At 43.9% G+C, this 18,722-nt stretch overlaps 2 protein-coding genes across 5 annotated transcripts; both read right to left on the bottom strand.

Annotated features, from left to right (window-relative positions):
• Window positions 1-501: 501 nt before the first annotated feature.
• On the bottom strand, window positions 502-11,311 carry LOC118784773 (syntaxin-12-like). 3 transcript variants are annotated; one of them, XM_036539187.1, is made up of 10 exons: window positions 11,242-11,311; window positions 7,594-7,804; window positions 6,252-6,321; window positions 5,576-5,675; window positions 4,318-4,455; window positions 3,857-3,900; window positions 3,459-3,567; window positions 2,416-2,488; window positions 2,074-2,156; window positions 502-652 (listed from the first exon to the last, which is right to left on the bottom strand). In XM_036539187.1, the coding sequence occupies exons 2-10, from the start codon at window positions 7,691-7,693 to the stop codon at window positions 560-562; spliced, it is 810 nt and encodes a 269-aa protein (XP_036395080.1). In that variant the 5' UTR covers window positions 7,694-7,804; window positions 11,242-11,311; the 3' UTR covers window positions 502-559. The 3 variants fall into 3 exon arrangements, with proteins under 3 accessions (XP_036395080.1, XP_036395078.1, XP_036395079.1); XM_036539185.1 differs by having other exon boundaries at window positions 11,191-11,289; XM_036539186.1 differs by lacking the exon at window positions 11,242-11,311 and adding an exon at window positions 9,898-10,085.
• Window positions 11,312-12,645: 1,334 nt separating this feature from the next.
• LOC118784831 (tRNA selenocysteine 1-associated protein 1-like) lies at window positions 12,646-17,623 on the bottom strand. Of its 2 annotated transcripts, none has more exons than XM_036539274.1 (7): window positions 17,484-17,623; window positions 16,517-16,614; window positions 15,665-15,764; window positions 14,649-14,701; window positions 14,081-14,237; window positions 13,838-13,871; window positions 12,646-13,646 (listed from the first exon to the last, which is right to left on the bottom strand). In XM_036539274.1, the coding sequence occupies exons 1-7, from the start codon at window positions 17,505-17,507 to the stop codon at window positions 13,516-13,518; spliced, it is 597 nt and encodes a 198-aa protein (XP_036395167.1). In that variant the 5' UTR covers window positions 17,508-17,623; the 3' UTR covers window positions 12,646-13,515. The 2 variants fall into 2 exon arrangements, with proteins under 2 accessions (XP_036395167.1, XP_036395168.1); XM_036539275.1 differs by having other exon boundaries at window positions 14,081-14,231.
• Between the last annotated feature and the right edge of the window lie 1,099 nt (window positions 17,624-18,722).

The following is an 18,722-nucleotide window of genomic DNA, read 5'->3' as shown; positions in this document are numbered from 1 at the left end:
GGAAATGTGATAAAAAATAATAATAAAAAAAAACCCTAACCAAACCACAAATGTGGAATTTATATACATGTGATGGTATGCAACCTTGCATCAAATTGTATACATTATCTGCACCCTAAGTACAATAATAATCATTTGCTTTTCAAAATGCAACAGGTTCAGATTTAGTGTTTAGTGTAGTACATGTCACATGACTTGACAGAAGGGTGAAATGTTCAATTACAGTCCTTACATCTCTCCCCTGTCCCCCCCACCCACCCTCCCCCATACCCCCCCCCCCCCCCCCCATCTCTTCCTTCATTAAGACATAAATACAATTTCTCTGCATCAGGAACGTGACACGGCTATCCTGCGATGGAGAGGTGACGGCATGTTTCTACAGGGGCTTTGACAGTTCTGGTCCCCTCGTCCCCTCCACATTCACAGAACCCCCCCCCAATCCCCCCCACCCCACCCCACCCCAGCCTCACCCCTGCCCCCACCCCCCTGCTCAGATCCCAGGTTGAAAGAATGACTTTAAAAAAAAAGAAAAAGAAAAAAAGCTGCAAAAGCTGCTTCTTCATTTGGTGGCTTGCCAGATTATGATGGCTAGGATGGTCACCACTACAGACAGCACCAGGGCCAGGATGCACATCTTCTTGCGGGACTTTTTCTGTAGGAGAACAGAGGGCACAGGCGTTATGGCTGTTAGGCAGGGGCACGGCCCACCTTCAGTACAACTACTCAACCCTGATCCCACAGAGCCGCACGAGCCGCATGATTTTGTTTCAGCCTCTCACACTCACACACTCTCTCACACTCTCTCACACTCTCTCACACTCTCTCACACTCTCTCACACTCACACACACTCTCTCACACTCACACACACTCTCTCACACTCTCTCACACTCACACACACACACACACACACACACACTCACAAACACACACCTCCTTATCTACCCATATAATTTATCAATCAAGACCTGTAGTAAGACCTGGAACTGGTCTGCCATTTTTAGAGAGCTGCAAATTCTGCTGGGATGCTGCCAGGAAAGAGCTGATAGGCCCTGACTGAGACCAAGGGCATCACATGATCATACGATGACATTCAGTCAAGAGCCCAGCTGAGCAAATAAATCTTTCGTAAACATACATTGTTTTTGTTTTGTTTTTTTTTTATATGCTTTTCAGGGCTCCAGAATTAGCATCAAAATTCACACCACAGGTCAACTCTCAACTACAGAGCCTGATTACTGATTCTGAGCCCGGGAACTAGAGCAGAATCGTGTTCTGGCTAGGGAGGAGGAGGAGTTGTCATGGGAACTGGAATCGACTGAGACTACAGCATTCCTGGTAGAGTGATTTCAAAGGGCCCTGGCCACAAGGATAGTGTTCAAAATACAGAAAAATTTCAGCCAGTTCCTGGGCATACTTAGGGCAGAGTTGATCACATATAACAACTGATTACATATCACTGCAGAAACTCTGGCTTTGTACTTGTAAAAGCTGTTATTGTACTTCTTGTTCTTGTTTTGTAAAAGTATAAATGAATACCTTGTCTTGAGTTTGCACTTGTTGATGACCATATGGCCATTTATCATAAAAGAAGAGTCTCTGAGAACGCCAGAGAGATTCTGATCTCTGCAGGTGAATGTTCCTTTAAACCCAGTTTTCCCCACATGCGGTCCTGAACCCTTAAGCCACTGGTCACAAGTCCAGATAATCTACAAACTACGAGGGTTAGTGAATAGTTTAGAATGACAAATCCATACTTCACCAACCACAATTCCAATAAAAATAAAACAAACTCACACTGTTTTGAAGTTATTATTATTACATTTCTGGCATTTAGCAGACGCCCTTATCCAGAGTGACTTACATCGGTTACAGTTTTTTTTTTCAATGTTACCCATTTATTCAGCTGGACATTTACTGAGGCAATTGTGGGTTAAGTGCCTTGCCCAAGGGCACAACAGCGGTGCCCCAGTGGGGAATCGAACCAGCAACCTTTCAGCTACAAGCCCTGCTCCTTACCACTATGCTACACTGCTGCCCCAAGCTAACTCACTCATGCACCATAACAGTCTTACCTGATAGTAAGCAGCCCTCTGGAGCTGCTCAGCACCCCTCTCTACATGCACCTCTGCGCTCTCCACATTGGCCTCGATGCTGTCTGCAAGTCAGAGAGGAGACGCCACTGCAGTGTAACATCAAACACGCGGAGCACTGAGCACTGATCACAGATCAGTGTCACAGAGACGCCACTGGAACACCACATCAAACGTGCTGAGCACAGAACACTGATCACAGATCAGTGTCACAGAATTTACAATTCATCACAATGCCCGTTTGGCATAAAGTAAGTGAGGGTCTGCTGCTGATGAGACAATCAAACAGTCTGAGGTCCCTGCCGGTGCCAGTGGTGGTCTTACCAATCATTTCGCCTTGGTCATGAATCATCACTGCTAGGTCCTTAAAGATCTGGTTCACGTCCATGATGTCCGACTGGAACGAGAGAAAGTCACATTAAATGATCTGATCAACCTCGTGTCTGAGCAGAAACTGCCTGAGATGGGGTCACAGTACAAGGGTGCAAACATAATGTGAAAAGATCACTGCTTGCCACTGATAACATAACAACCTGCTTCAGCATGTACTTTGCCTGACTTTTTACTACTAACCTCTAACTTACCGGACTCTGCCACTAAAGCATGTTAAATAGATTTCTGGCATCCTGAACCTTCCATCCACATACTCCAAAACCACTTTCAGACATCAATTGTCAGTTATGAATATTACTCTCAGACAGTAATCTCTACCATGTACGCTTCACATCTCTTTCGAAAATGATGCAAGATGCCTCTGACTAACGGAACCGTCTCCTCCTACTGCTGAAGGCTCAGACAGCCACTGTACAGATTAATATCATTCCCAGAATTAAAAGCCTATTCTCAATGAGTCAAACTTGGCAGTGGTTTTCACCGCCTGACAAATCAAATTTGAATCAAAACACAGAAACCAGCATCAAACCTGCAGCACCTAAAAAAAAAAAACAACACACAGCTCCAAATTTCCTCCTGTTTTCTAATTCCAAAACTACAATTCTAAAACATCTGACCACACCCAACAACACACCTATTGTAAGAATTCGATAACCTGTACCCTAAAGAATTTACCATTAAGGATCCATTAAGGATTAAAACAAAAACTGCTACCACGGTGTTACCATGACAACATATTGTCCAGAAATCCCCAAATGCTGGAGGATATCCGAAACTACAGACCGCCCTCACAAAGTGTCCCGAATCTGGGCATCGTTTGCACGTGCTCTTTCATGTTTGCATTGCTTTGTGGGGTTAATCAGACATCCGCACATATTTAACTCCACTGGCATACACCCTTATGCACGGTCATTCAGAGCGCAAGTGCAGAGATAGCTCCCCAGCTGAGGGGTGCAGGCGACGCGCAGCCCCACCTCCAGCTGCCGGATGTTGGTCTCGCGCTCCTTGATCAGCTCCAGGTCCTCCTCGGTGATGGCCGCCTCCTCTGTCTGCGACTGAGCCTGGCCGCCCCAGTCATCGTTACTGCAAACGGCAAAAACAGCCAATGAGATGCGGGCTTCGGCATCCTGATCACACCAGGAGACCAATCGCGAGCCAAAAAATACCCAAACCCAAACGCTGAAATGTGACAGTACATGCCTATTTAGTCCGTATGATTTTGTCAAGAATTTCAGAGATGCACAAAATCAAAGGTACCACAATCTCTTTTTAGGGGACAGGATATCTTTCTGACAATCCATACTCTATCTGACCAACATACAAAACCTACTGCAGGGACTAGCCAAAATGCAGAGCGTACATGTACACTTACTTATCAAATGATACAAGCTGCTCATCCCGATTGCCATCTTCAGCCTATAAATAAAAGATCAAATTAAGCATGATTCTTATCTCGTGAAGGTCAGACACAGAGGTTTTTTACGGTTTAAGTGTATACATTCTCCCAACTATACCTCATTCTAGGTACCTTTTTACACCTATTTAGTGACTGTGCAGTATTAATTCCCTAATTAGCTGTGTCAGGCACTATAACATGTATAAAATGTCTAGTGGTGTTATAGTGTTAAATCATGCAGTGGTTATTGCAAGCCTGACATGCATTTTAGTAGATAAAGGAGATTTGTTATCCTCTGGCAACAGCATATAGCTGGTGACAGGAAATGTACTGTATGTGAATGAGGATAGTGAAGATGGGTTAAGTCTGTGAGAGGAAAGAAGGAAGTGGAATATAACCGACAGAGAAAATGTCCAACCACAGGGGAGAGTGCTTACCGAGAGGCGGGACCCAGCCCGGGCCCTGGCCACTGATTCCTTCTCTTTCTCAGCCGCGCGCCGCTGGACCACCTGGAAGTTGTTGAGTGCGGCTGAGAAGTCATTCATCAGCCTCTCCTTCTGGATCTTCTGCTGCCGCTGAGGGTGGAAACAATGTGCCCATACCGCCACAGGGTGGAGACAGAGAGCATGCAAAATTACTTTACACACTCGCATTCTCTCTTCACACCTTATAAACTAATACGTTAAACTGAAGGCATTTTTGACAGTATACCCCATCTCTGTCCAGCACAAAAATGGTGAAGACCACACGTGCATTACAACAAAAGTCTAATGATTTTAAATGACAAACTAAGGTACCTCTGTCAAGATATATTTAAAAAAAAGAGAGAACTATGATTAAACCTGACTAGTTTTCAAAGTTTGCCAGATTACAAGGAACTTCCTCCCTAAATGACACTCACTGAAAATCTCAAAATAAGAGAACTGGCTACAAAAGCCAACTGAAATCAGGTGATTTCCACTCATGGCCATCAACTGCGTCACAACAAAATCCATGACAACTAGAAGCAAGAAGACAGTCAGAAGCAGGCAATATACCCAAATTTAGATGGCCACCAAAAAGTCCTTCAATCAGACAAAGTGCATTGAGGCAGCAACCCTCAGACTGAAAATATCATTATGTAGACAGCCAGATCCTCGTTTCAGACGAGGCAATTTCTATCAAGTATACATCTGGCTAAAATCATGTAGCTATGTTATTTTGGCTCTAACAGGACACCTTACACAATCTAGTAGGCATCATTTACCTAATGTTATCAGCCTTTGCCAGCAAACATTGTTGTTATCAGAAACAAAGCTGATTAGCAATGTCGCTACTTTGTGAAGCTACTAAATTATGAACAACTAGTGACCTCCCGACTCATCTGTCTAATATGAACTGCAATTATTTTAGTTTAGCTTTTTCTTAGATGCATGTGGTTGTCTGTGCCTGCTATCTTTTTATGATTTTAGCATGCTTCCTGGCTAAACAGCAGAGCAGAAGCAGACCAAGCAATGCCAGGCAATGACAACACTAAAAAACTAACATTAACAAAATACTCAGCAAAGCAGTTGAAAATGTACTTCCACCAAGCTTAATTCAGTATCCAAGCAAGCCATACCAATCCGTCACTGGTGTTTGCTGCGGTTTGGTGCAGGGTGTCCAGTCAGTGTGCTAGGTACAGCTAGCCCACAAAACACAAGCACAAAGCCTCACCTGCTCTGAGGGGGACACGGGTAAGGGCAGAGAGCCGAGGTCTTTCAGGTGTCTGTTGGTCTCTTTTGCCAGCTGGTTTGTGTAGTGCTGCACCTGTTGTCTGTGGTGACGCACACATATAGCCGCTGTCAGAACACATCCTGGCTTATTACAACGCCACTCATAACACCAGTGTGACTCCTTCTGAAATACAAGTCTTTTGGATCTACATGAACTGTCTCACTGGAAGGAGGGTTTTTTTTTTTTTTTTTAAATCTACTTCATAATTAATTGCAATTTGGGAAGGCACTCATTCACTGACTAGAACTCAGTGTTGTACTAAGGCGGGGGGGGCAAAGTGAATAGGTGAGAGGTGCATGATGGGAGCTGAGACTTGTGTGGTACATGGGTGAGGAACAGGGCTTGTAAGGCATGAGAGGGCAGCTCAGTTTCCAGATGGGCTTCCCGCTGGTCCTGCACCCTTACACAAAAACCTTAACCCAAATTGTTCCATCAAACATCCAGCTGTACAAATGAATGATATGTAAACTAAGGTGTTCAGGATAAGAGCATCTGCTAGCAAACAATGTATTGGAAACCCTGCCCATTGTATACAATGTGATGGTGGAAAGTCAGGTACAATCTACTCTCAGGTGGGACGGACCCACTGGTGATGGTCGGTGAGACATTCACTCACAGTCTGTCCTGTAGTTCGGCAGTGTCCTGCCTTGTCCCCAGCTGGTACAGCATGTTTTTGATCTGGGCAGCTGTGGGCAAGCACAAAAACAGCTAAATTAACACACGTGGAGTGGGACAAGGGCAGAACTGTTGAAAATGTAAGGAAATACTGTACAAGTAAAAATACTGGTTATCTTCAAAGCTGAATTCCCCATCACCTTTACTCAAAACCACTTAACAGGAAATGCTTGTTTGGCTAATCTCCAATACTACACACAAACACTTTTTTATGTAGACATTTCTCACTTCTGTTTTAAAGGTCAAAATTAACACAGAAATTAGGGAAGTTCCCTTGTTAAAGAAACAGCATCACCTCTTAAAATTCAATGTAATGTAATACAGTAATAAAAGAAGCCAATATATTTGAAAATGCAAAGATACACTTAAAAGGTCCTCTTTCATTTATTCTGGATGGATACCAAGCTTAAAGCAACTCAGTTTGAAGTTTTTATACCGCACACCAAAGCAAGCACAACACTTGGATGGAGATTATGGCCATGTTGCCATCTGCCTCAGTGAGGCACTCTACATGCCGCACGTGAGCCCCAACACTCCACACTTCAACATGACAGTTTGCATTACAGTTGTCTCTTCCCTCCACTGCCAAATGTGATATGCATAAGTGGATCCTATCGAAAATGAATGCCATGTGAAAGTATTTTACATAAAAGACTTGTCCAATACGGGTGGCAAATTTGAGAAGTCGCCCAATGCTGTTAAAGAGTTATGCAAGGAAGCACAAGGGGGGGAAAAAGCTACACAATAGGCATTCAGCCTAACTAGCAAATTTAGGTGGTGGAGTTGGAAACTGAATGCACATTATCGTAAACTGCATGCTTCATTTCATTTGAAACTAACGCACAAAGTGATTTAATTTTAGTAAGGATACTGACTGAAAGTGAGATCTGCATAAACAGCACCTGCACTAATTTCAACAATCTCTCAGTATTTTTCAAGCCTGAACTCAACCCTGCCTTGTGGAAATGTATCGTCACTCGAGCACATTCAGTCACCCCCAGGTAGGCTGGCATATCTGTTCGGTCTGAGGCTCGGCTGATGCCAGGCCTGTAAACAAGCTGAAATCCAGCCAAAGAGCTAACAACAACATACCTGGATAATGCAAGTGAGTAAAAGCATTTATAAACTTCAGACTGCTTTGTTCTAAATGTGCAGTACTGTAAATGACTGTTCTCCATTAGTGGATTGCTTGGATTTAACATTACCTAGTGGACGGGTGGGGGGGGTGGGGGGGGTGGGAATAAATTTAGCCCTGTCTCCCTGCGTCCTCCCATGGTACTCACTGTTCTGTGTGATTTTCTGGATGTTGGAGCTGCATGTCTGGATGAGGGTGCTGAAGTCCCGTGGCTGGGAGCGGTAGCTGTCTGCCTTCCCGTAAGACATGGCTGCTTTTGAGCTGTCAATCACCCTCCAAAACCAGGAACGAGGACTGAGGAGAGGGTGAGGCACACCGACAGAGCGACTGGTCTGTGCTTGCTGGCTCCTCTGATATGCCTGAGGGGAGGAAAAAAAACACACACATTCAAAACCTGTCAAATCAAAACCAGGAGTGTATTTTTACGCTCCACCTGCAACAGAAGCAGACAGAAGACAACCCATCCGGAAAACGACCAAAGCACAAGACACAACATCCGGTCTTGTTGCGGTCCAGGACTAGGAATGCGCCCCAGATTGCTGCATCCCCAGGAGAATACTAAACATGAGCTGCAATTAGTTGTCTATCTCACCAATTGTTATTTTTAACTCCCGAGGAAACGCTGAGATCGCAATGAGGCCTACACAATGAATAGTGCTGCCTCATGCCTAGCTGAAAAGCCCTGTGGTCAATCAATGCAAACCAGACACAAAGACAGAAACACAGCAACTCTGGTTGATGCACTCAAATCACAAGAACACCGGAGGCTGTGTTATTAGTAGCACTAGTTTCTAAGGAGCTAAGGGCCAAGCACTTAACAGCTCTTCTGAGCTCAGGGAAGAACATCTCTGTGACAATGACAATTTAGCAGGGACAGATCAAATACCCACTGCATTCAGAAAGCAGAACAAGGACTGCAGGAATTTACAGTCCGACCCTGCTGAACCAAGCACATAGATTAATCTATAATATGTTAAGAAAGGCTTTGGATGAAACGAGATGCAGTGGCTCTTGTGGCTCTTGCTGGTGGAGACAAAAATGGTTCCTGAACAAATGATCAGAGAGAGACACTCCATGAACAGAGATGCAACGTAATGTCAATCAGTCACCTGTTCATAGCAAACAGAAGACTTGGCCCAACACGTAAGAACATAGAGTACTGGTTGAGATCAGTGAGTCACTGATTACAGTTGACAGCCCTACCCGTTTTAGGCTTCATGAAGCCTCGCGCTGAACCACTCCCCTCAGAACAGACACTCACTGACACCCAAACAGGCAATGACTGAGAAATTCGAATAAATAGAGTAGATGCATTTATATTGTAGATGTTTTTCAGCTACGACAGATAGGAGTTCTAAACCCAATGATGCTAAACAAGCTGGTTGAACTAACCAGAATGGCAAGATAGTCAGCATCCTTAACCTAAAGACTAAAGACTTGGGCACCGGCGTCTTTGATACTAAATGCTTCTAGGACACAACCTTTGAATACGCTTCAATTATCACGACAACCTTTAACTGCCATGCTTTGCAATCAGCAACGAAATACCACATTTGATAACAGCAACTTCGGCACTGTAACAGCTCTTGTCTCTAGACTCGATGTGTGATTCTCACCAGCTGGGAAGATCACAAATGCTGTGCACTTTGAGGCAGCTCCATTCTAATCTTCTGTTCCATCTAAGCAATACACACCATCACACGGTAACACAGCAAAAACAAACACCGATCTCCTTCCTGCGTGGAACGCCCTGAAACGGTCTCAGCTGAACAGCTCTGACGCAGGGTGGCTACACCACACGACGAGGCAGCCATAATATCTCATCAGCAAGCTGACCTGCTGTTGAACTTAACCTGACCGGAAATTATATAAACACAAAACATCCATTCCTGTCAAAATGGCAAAACATACATTATCTGCCTACCATTCGTGCCCGAGCAGAGGTTATTTCACTATTATCTCATTTACTATTCATCTATTTATCATTTGTCTAAATATTACCTCCACGAAATTCAAACAATAACGCGTGGGACATTGTCGCATTCCGCCCCACTGCCACATTTTCTGACTAGTGTTGCAGGTGTGGTGGCTAGTGCGGCAGTGTGGCATAGTGGTAAGGAGCACGGCTCGTAACCAAAAGGTTGCTGGTTCAATTCCCCAGAGGGCAAGGTACCTAGCCCACAGCTGCCTCAGTAAAATATCCGGCTGTATAAATACATAATGTGTAAAACTGTGAGCGACGTAAGTGACTCTGGATAACAGCGTCTGCTAAATGACAATAATGTAACGTAACGTGTCTGGGGAACGAATAATCAATCGGCGAGTTTCCACACAGAATTTGACAGCTACGCAGGATTGGTGTACGGTCACTACCGGTAACCATCATGGTCAGGTAGCTAGCAACAACACAATGCAACATCATACTCTAAGATAGCCTCTTAGCACTACCCACCTGGTTACGCAGGAAATCGTTTTCTTGCACGCAGTATCCCTTTTTCCAGATAGCTCGCCAAAAACGTCGCCTGTTGGTCAGGCGTGGCTCACGGTGTCAGCAAACTGTCACATCGTTTACACGTTATCTAACTAACCTGCAAGCTACTGACGATATGGGTCAAAACGGAGCAGGTTGTTTACACTCGGCCTCGATTTTGCAGGATAGCGTGGCTGTCTGGAGAGCTTGCGCAACTCCACAATTTACAAAGGCGCACTATTTAGCAGCCGAGAAGCTCCACCCTGGGCCCCGAATGACGCGATATTACGCCCTGCATCAATCAGCTGTAAGAATTCGGACAAATTCGACACGGTTAAATTAATTACCTGCACAGGAATGAAACGGGGCACATGCGACGTTGTCATTATGCTACGTTTAAACGTTTTAGAAAACGTCAATATTTCATGAAGGGACTGACCTAGTTGCACCAAGTCAGGAACACACGGAGCATGGCTACAAGACATGAAATTCAGAGAGTAGCCTACATGTATCAGCTGCGTAGCTATTGCCGTTTTACAATGATGGCCTAATAAACATGGCAAAATCCGACAATCCAACATATAAATCGCCGGCTATCACATGGCACGCAGCCAATTTTCAAATGCTGTCTAGCTAGCTAACGTAAGCAATTTCTGTTGAATGGGACCGCTAGCTAACGGTAGCCAAATAAGCCTGGCTAGTTTGATTCCAGCTTTCTGTCCCTTTCCCTTGAATGATTAGCCTGTTAACTCATATATTTAAACGGAAAAAAAGAAAAGCCCATTAGACAACCTAATCGGCCAGCCACCAAACTGGTACTATGAATTTGATACAAACACATACAAGATGTTGTGCCTGTAACTAATAAGCTAACATTGTCGAATCATCTTCCTAGCTATTTAGCTAGTCTGGTCGGCTAGCTATCGGTTGTCGACTGTTTACACCAAACATCTGTAGCTAGCAAGTTTGCTAGCCTGTTCTGGACAAGATCTGTTCTACAACTTAGCTTCGTGACCATGTCCTCTGTCCATTGTTACTGGATACATCTATTCATTGTTAACTTAGCTATAAATTGACTGGTTAGCCAGTTATTCAATTAGCTTAGTTATTTAGCTAGCAAAGCTGTCAATGTATGTAACGTTAGCAAGCTAGCTAGATGACTAGTAACTGCCTGCATAGCTTAGTGACACTTGTCAGGTAAAATATGTGAAAATCCCTTTACAGTCAACATATATCACATGTGCATTGAATTATTATTATAGAATAAAACCTTACTTGATGTAGGACTTCGTTTCAACTACTCGTTTAGAGGCTTCCGTTACTCACTCAGTTCCTCCAAATCGATAGACGTTTCGTCACAGGTCCTGCCCTAAGACTGGCAGCGACCTCGCTTACGCAGTCATTAGTCTATTTGAAGGCGTCATGCTGCGCAAAATTCTGCGCAGAATTCGCTGATCATCGTGTTATCTCGTCCAAATTCACCATTACCATTTCATGGTGCTATCCACAAAACTATTGAGACTGCGCATATAATTAAGCAAAGCGTGTGTTTACAAATGTGTTTAGAGAGCAATTTCCACTCTTCTCCCTAAGGCGATTGTCATTACAACCTGCACATTTTCAGTCATCTAACTTAATTTAGAATCTGCCCTCAGATGTCAGAAATCATCTGGTATCTGGACAGAATTTCAACATACTCACCCTAATAATTCAGCAGTTGATTTATGAAAATATCTGCTAACGAAACATAGTACTGGAACTGACTGGAAGGGAAACAAGCACACAAGCCCTCTCTTTAACATGAATTTGAGGCATCTGGCCTAACCACCAGACCTCTGCTGAACTGCAGCGCTGAACTCAAGCCAATTATCACAATGTTAACATGCTAGCTGGAAAGCCTGGAGCACAGGGACCTTATCCCATGACTTCCACACGGCTCCTGGTAACTGACTCCACAGACACCGCACTGCACTCACATGACCCGAAGGGGGAAGGCAGGCCAGCCTGAACAAATAAAAAAAAAAGCCCATTAAGAAAGGCTCTTCCAGGTCAGCGTGAATAGATGTGGGCTGTGGGCCGCAGCCCTCCTCCCCCAACTCCTCCCTGCCCTTTCTGAGAGGAGCTGCAGGCCCCTTGCCTGTGGCACATTCCTTAAGTCCTCCACGCACTACATTATGCTGCGCAAATGGAGCCAAATTACCCATTCCGACAGCAACAGGCCATTGGGTACAGTCAAACCATCCAGTTGTGCAGCATACTTGTAACCACTGGTAAGCTATTTTACTGTGGCACTGTATGACACAATTAAGAGTTACAAAGCAACTGATACATAGACATCAAAACTATGAAACACCACAACTAGAATTCTGCAGTGACCAAAAAAGCATTTTAAACAAATCAAAACTCTTATATTTTAGATTCTTCAAAATAGCCAAAAATACTTAATATTTTAAAAAGAAATTCATACAAACAAATATCTTAATCAGGGGTGTCCAAACCTTTGACCGGTACTGTATATCACAACGTCAGAATCATCACACTATGAAAAGAGAAATAACTTTATTTGCAAAAAATACAACAAGATGAGAGAATTTATCCTGAAGTATGACATTTTTAAGAGAGCATCTATGAAATCCAAACAGTCAGCACAAAAAAAAACGCAGTTTACAGTTTGATGTGACATGCATTCTTCATTGATGTGCAGCACACAGTTAACATAAATGCAGTTCTTAAACCAAACCTCAAGCTCTCCTTATATAAGCAGGGCAGAAATGGCAAGCAATGACAACGATGCAGCTGTTTTGACTTCACCGAAACCAGTTCAGTTTCTGCATCAGAAATTTGTTTCCAATACTTAATGCACTACACTCAATCTGAACTGAATGCATTTAATGAATAGAAAAAACAATTAAACATAACACACATAACTGTGTAGTTACATGTTCAAATGCTCCATTAAATATTTATGTTCAGCATGAAACTAATTTTGCATGATGTATGATGCATATAGAAACAAACTATGCCTTTCTATGGTGTATGTACACTACAAAAGACTAATTTTGTGTGGTCACACATTGTTCAGCCACAGTTTTAGTTCAGTATGGATGAGAGGACAAGATAACTAGTCAAAGATACTATTGCAAAGACCACAGTGAATGTTTCATCTGTGTGTATAAAGTGGATTTTATAATGCTGGGCATCAAACAAAAACATTAGCCAGTTGGTGGGCTAGGTGTCCTTTGGTTTGAAAACCAAGATGGTTTCCCATACACATTGGGGGTGGAAGGGATAAAAAATCCAAAAATGGCAAGTAAACAAAAGAGAAAATATGCTAAAGATGATTCATATATTGAAGACGCATCCTTTCTGGAAAGTGGTGGAACAGTGAGGTCTGATTCACTGGAGGTTCTCCCAGGCCACCATCAACCAGGGGTGCCAAAGCTACAGTCTAGCCTGCTTCAAAACGAATCCCTTTTGACCTTTAACGTCGCACACGGCCCATCCTCCCAGAGTTCCCCTATAGGAAAGCCAGAGCGGGTCTGATGACGGACAGTCACACGATTTCAGAGCAGACGTGCTCGGCTGGTCCAACGCGTGGATCTACGGGGAGACGGGGAGGTCCGAGGAGTCCAGCTGTGGCCAATGGCAGTCCATCAGGGCGTCGTACAGCTCCTCGCTCTCCTCCATGAACTGCCGGTTGGCCTCTGCCACATCCAGCTCAGTGTTGGGGTCTGGAAAACAGAGGGTACACAGCAACGGTCATGGCTATGGTCAGTGGGACACTGTGCTGGGCAGACTCTCGCCATCAGTCAATCAGAGAGCTTGACTAAAAGGTCAGCCATAAATCTGTCTTTTTTTTTTTTTTTTTACCATTTCATTTCTTAGAAGATTTCAGAAAGAAAAGTGGTCAACACACACTCACCCTCCAGCCCGTCGTCCTCAACCTCTTCGTATGACTGAAAAGGAAACATGTCATGGGGTCATTTACAGTCACCTGCTTCAGGCAAAAACAATTCATATCAAAATAAAGTGTACAATATTAAGCAGTAATTCAGAAAAGCACTTTAGCTAACCCTCATTCAAAGCCCTGTGCATAGGTCTGTTGGAACTGCTAGCTTTCCCATGGCAATATAGAAAAATCAAAGCCGTAAACAGATGAGCTTACCTGTGTGCTGTAGTCATACTGGTTGTAGTTGTAGCCATAGCCACCTGAGTTCTGGTCGTAGCCCCAGTTTGAGTAGTAATTTGGGTACTGCTGATAGTACTGGTTGTGGTTGTAAGGGTATGGCTGGGAATACCTATTGTCTGGACCACCCCTGTTTCTGGGAGAGAAACAAAAATAAACACTGGTGACCAAAACCGTCAAAGGCACGTGAGTAAAGAAGGGGTTGCCAGCCAATGCACCACCAATCTTATGCAACGTTGCACTAACCTTTGTACAATATCCTGTATCAGCTGGGCCTGCACAAATGCTTCAGAGAACAAGCACGAGGAAACTGTAACCAGTCTGGAAGTTAGGAACTAAGGAGGACAATGGGAGCCGATGCAGAGGTTTGCCCATCCCACACAACATTTAAAGCTTCCATGTGCCATACCATGACTGGCTGAGAAGCAGCCAAAAGCCATTCAGTTCCAAACCCCAAACACTTGTGATCTGCTGATGTGGTGTCTGAAAGAGTGCAGTGTACATTTGTTACCCTCTAAAAGGGGCACACACGAGCAGGTCGGCATACCTGTTGTCTCCTTGTCTCCCATATGTAGCCCGGTTTAGCTTGAACCTTTTGGGCTGTAAACAGAAAAGAAAGCCACAGCTTAACAAGGAGAGAGACAGTGCTTGGCCTCCAGGTGACTTCAGTAAAACATTCCTTATCAAATGCCCTCATAGTGAGCAATATGACACAATCTGACCCTATAAGACACCTGTACTTTACTATACTGCAACATAAGGACAACACCATTTATCATTTTTATAACAAATGCAAGACACATAAAACATACACACAGCATAACACATAAAAATGTATTATTACAAGACCTAGTGTTGGTTTCTTGTGTGGCTTAAAGTGGTTGTATAGCAGAAGGCTATTCAAATTTGCTTCAAATGAAAAACTCATAGTAACAAACTTACAATTCCACACATAAGTAAATTATATGAGCTAGTTGCTGGAATTCACATTGTAAAACAATCCTTTGTGGCAGTGCCACAGAGCATTCAGGAGCCTGCTCCCCAGCCTACCGGCCAATGGAAAGCCAATCAGCAAGGCCTTTGTAAGCCGTCGGTCACATGTCGCATTCCACACCCCTCCCCTGCCACGGCCCCAGCAGCACTGCGATCAGTGTTGGGCAAATGAGCAGTTTAGTATGATGCGCAGGGCAGAGTTCAGTACTGACAGGAGCCCAGAGGGAGAAGCACGGAACGCATTTACCAAGTCCATGAAACGTACATGTCTGGGGTGGCAGTGTAGCACAGCAGTAAGGAACAGGGCTTGTAACCGAAAGGCTGCTGGTTCGATTCCCCACTGGGGCACTGCTGCTGTACCCTTGGGCCAGATAGTTAACCCACAATTGCCTCAGTGAGTATCCAGCTTTATAAATGCACAACATGTTAAAAAAAAAAAACTGTAACTTGTGTAAGTTGCGCTGAATAAGATCGTCTGCTAAATGCCAATAACGTAACGTAATGTCTGTGCCCTACTGACAGCAGGCTTGGGACACTGAGGGAAAGCTGAAACGGGCAACCGCTCTGTACCGGTGTCGCTCCTGGGAGGGGCTTGCCGTTGATTTTACGCAGACATCTTTCTGCCGTCGCCTCGTCCGCTAGCTCCACAAAGCAGTAGCCGGCAGCGCCCCTAGAACGGAGGAACAAGAGACAGCGCAGAGGTTTAGACCTCAGGTTCCGCTTTAATTCAGTTAAGGGTTCAGGCTCACTTGTTTGCAATGCTCCTTGTTCACAAAACCTGCATCCAGCCCGAATTCACTACTCGGCCTCCAACAGCACCTCTGTGGACTGACTTACACAATTTATTATAAGTGCCACAAATAGGGACTAACTAGACACTGTTGCTCCACACTGGATTTTCTGCTTATACATAAGACTCCCTCCCTCCTTATTTCACGTATTTCTCAAGGGAAGCACTGAGACCTCCAAATTCTACTAGTTTTCTGATTGCAAGCCCACTTACTTTACCTGTATGCCAAACTGTAGCCCCATATTCAGCTCTCTGCACTTTCCCCAGTCCTTCCCTATGGAGGCTCCTACATTTAAGTACGTTCTTGCTGGTATGTATTATAGTATCCAGACTGTAACTGAAGTTGCCTCCTTGCAGTTAAATTTTGCACTTGCACTGACTCTTATGACCTTACAGTTACCTTGAATGCATACATTTCTGTTCTCTTGTGCTGGAAATCGCTCTGGATAAGAGTGTCTGCTATATGAATGTAATATAATGTAATGTCTGCCAAAAATAATCGTAGCCCACCTTGTGCAAACCTTGTATCTTTACATCAAATGAGATTAATACACCACGTACAAGTGTCTCAGATAACAGTATATGCTGCTGCCTTAGGTTCTCCAGGTTTTTGCTGACAGCTTTGTTCTTACCAAGTCATCTTGTTGCGAATGATCCTCACGCCCACCACGAGCTCCCCCATGGTGGCAAAGGCACGAGATATGAACTTCTCGTCCATATACGGCTCCAGCTTGCAAGACACAGAGCAAAGCACATTGCAGATTAACAAACTCCACTGCACTGCAAATCTCTCGCTTCCATTAAGAACATCCAGGGATGTGTGGATCAAAGACTGTGAAATAACCACAGAGCACTGCACACAACTTAAACAGAAAGTCAGACCTGAAACGAAAGCAGGCTATATGGTGTGTGACGTAAATGTAATAACTGGTCAAAAATATTTAACTTCATCAAAGCGCTGAACATTAAGATGTGATGCTGGGCTCACAAAGCAGGATAAAAGATGGTGTTCAGCCAAGTTACGGATCAAAACAGTGGACTTAGGACTGAAAAATACGGTCATCAATATTTTTAACTGCAGTCTATGCCAGTATATGTATACTACTGTGCGGGTTATCTAGCTAACCAGCACTCCGCAGAATGACTGACGAGGCATTAAGAAATCCATGAACAAACCGTCAGAGATTGCTACCTACGCAGGTACCTAGAGGTGCAAAGGACAATGTAGCCAAATAATTAGCTACCTTTAGTCTTCATCTTCACTGACTCACCCTCCCTGACCAAACACTGAAAAGGGAATTAAAAGCTAACGTCAGCTGAAGTGCAGCATTTTCTGTTGCGTAAGCTATCAATTCACCAGCGTTACGCCAGATAACGTAGTTTAGGTAGCTAAAACACGAAATTACTATACACTCACATATAACGGCTATAGCTCGCTATAGCTAGTCAGGTAGTTAATAGCATCGACTAGGAGCTAGCTACCTGGCTAACTTGCTAGCTGGTCAAATGCTGTGTTCGTAACCGTTGCTGCTGTTAGCTAACGTTAAGTAATTTAGCAATCTCGCGTGGAAGATCAGCATTTCAAAGAAAGTAACTCACATTCCCCATCCAAAGACAACTCATTTTCTTCTTTTTTCTTTGTCACTTCTTCTTTATCCGAAAATAATATGAACAGCAACCTTTCTACTTGTATCGTTAGCACTCTACTAAAGTCCAATTTGTGCTCACTCGTTCACTGTTTCGCCACTTCCCCCCGCTCACTTCCTGTGTAAGGGGTCATATCTTCTGTAATTATGAACAGCGACGCCCCGTGGTTTGGAAGGACACTTTTCCCGCTGTCTTCAGACAGATAACGCATTGTCGCTTGCATTCGGAAGGCAGGCAGTTCCCTCTGCCAGGTTTACGGAGCGTACACACGCAGCATAGACCGTTCTGGAACCGCGATGAGGTTTCCTGCGGAATTAACCGCAACTACCCTGAGGTCCGACCATTACAAGAACGTGGTTTTGTGCCTTCTAACCACATTTCAGGAGTACAAATGTTTGTGATGCAAATTTCATACACCAACCTCTGAATCTCGGCCATCCTTATCTTCTTTTTCTCCTTCTTAATTTTCCTGCTGCATGACATCATAGCAAAGTATTCAGAACCCCGAACAACGCTCACCGTTGATCTCTTATATTTAGCCTGGTGGCAACGTTTGTCCATTCTAGTCAGTTACGGCTATGGGTTCTTTCTAAGCGTAAAACCAACAAGGATGTACATGCACAATTATATTTCAGCCCACAGAAGACCCAAAAGCTGTATAGTTTCCAGCAGCTTACGCTATCAAACATTTTTCCCAAGTTCACCAATAGCTCGTCCTCACGTATTTACAATGCACTTGTATTGTACATTATCCTACAAGGTACGAAATGTCCATTAAAATTATTGTTTTTACAATGATGAAAGCTGTATGTACAGTTGGAAGTGTTTTACCTTGTTATATATTTCATCACTTATTGCTTTTAAATAAGGGTCTGGATAAATAATTAAGAATTTTACTCATAAACCAGGGTGAAAGATACTGAATACCCAGACGAGAACCTCTGTCTTCATTTCTGTGGAAAATAAGACCACATACCCTTTTTTGCCCTTAAGTTTTATTCAATGCATGCCACTTATCCGATCATTACAGGTCCATCAGAACATTTTTCCAGCGTCACAGAGGTTGGCGGTTGCAAAAGAAGGAGCGAAACACAAAACAGGTTGGAGAGAACAGGTATGCAAGGATTCACACGACGGTGAACTCCGCAAACGCCACGAATGGAGGAACCGGGGTCAGAGCAGTTTGAAGAG

Source organism: Megalops cyprinoides, chromosome 10 (genome assembly GCF_013368585.1).
Source record: "Megalops cyprinoides isolate fMegCyp1 chromosome 10, fMegCyp1.pri, whole genome shotgun sequence".
Classification (NCBI taxonomy): domain Eukaryota; kingdom Metazoa; phylum Chordata; class Actinopteri; order Elopiformes; family Megalopidae; genus Megalops; species Megalops cyprinoides.
This window is presented reverse-complemented; position numbering and strand designations above follow the sequence as displayed.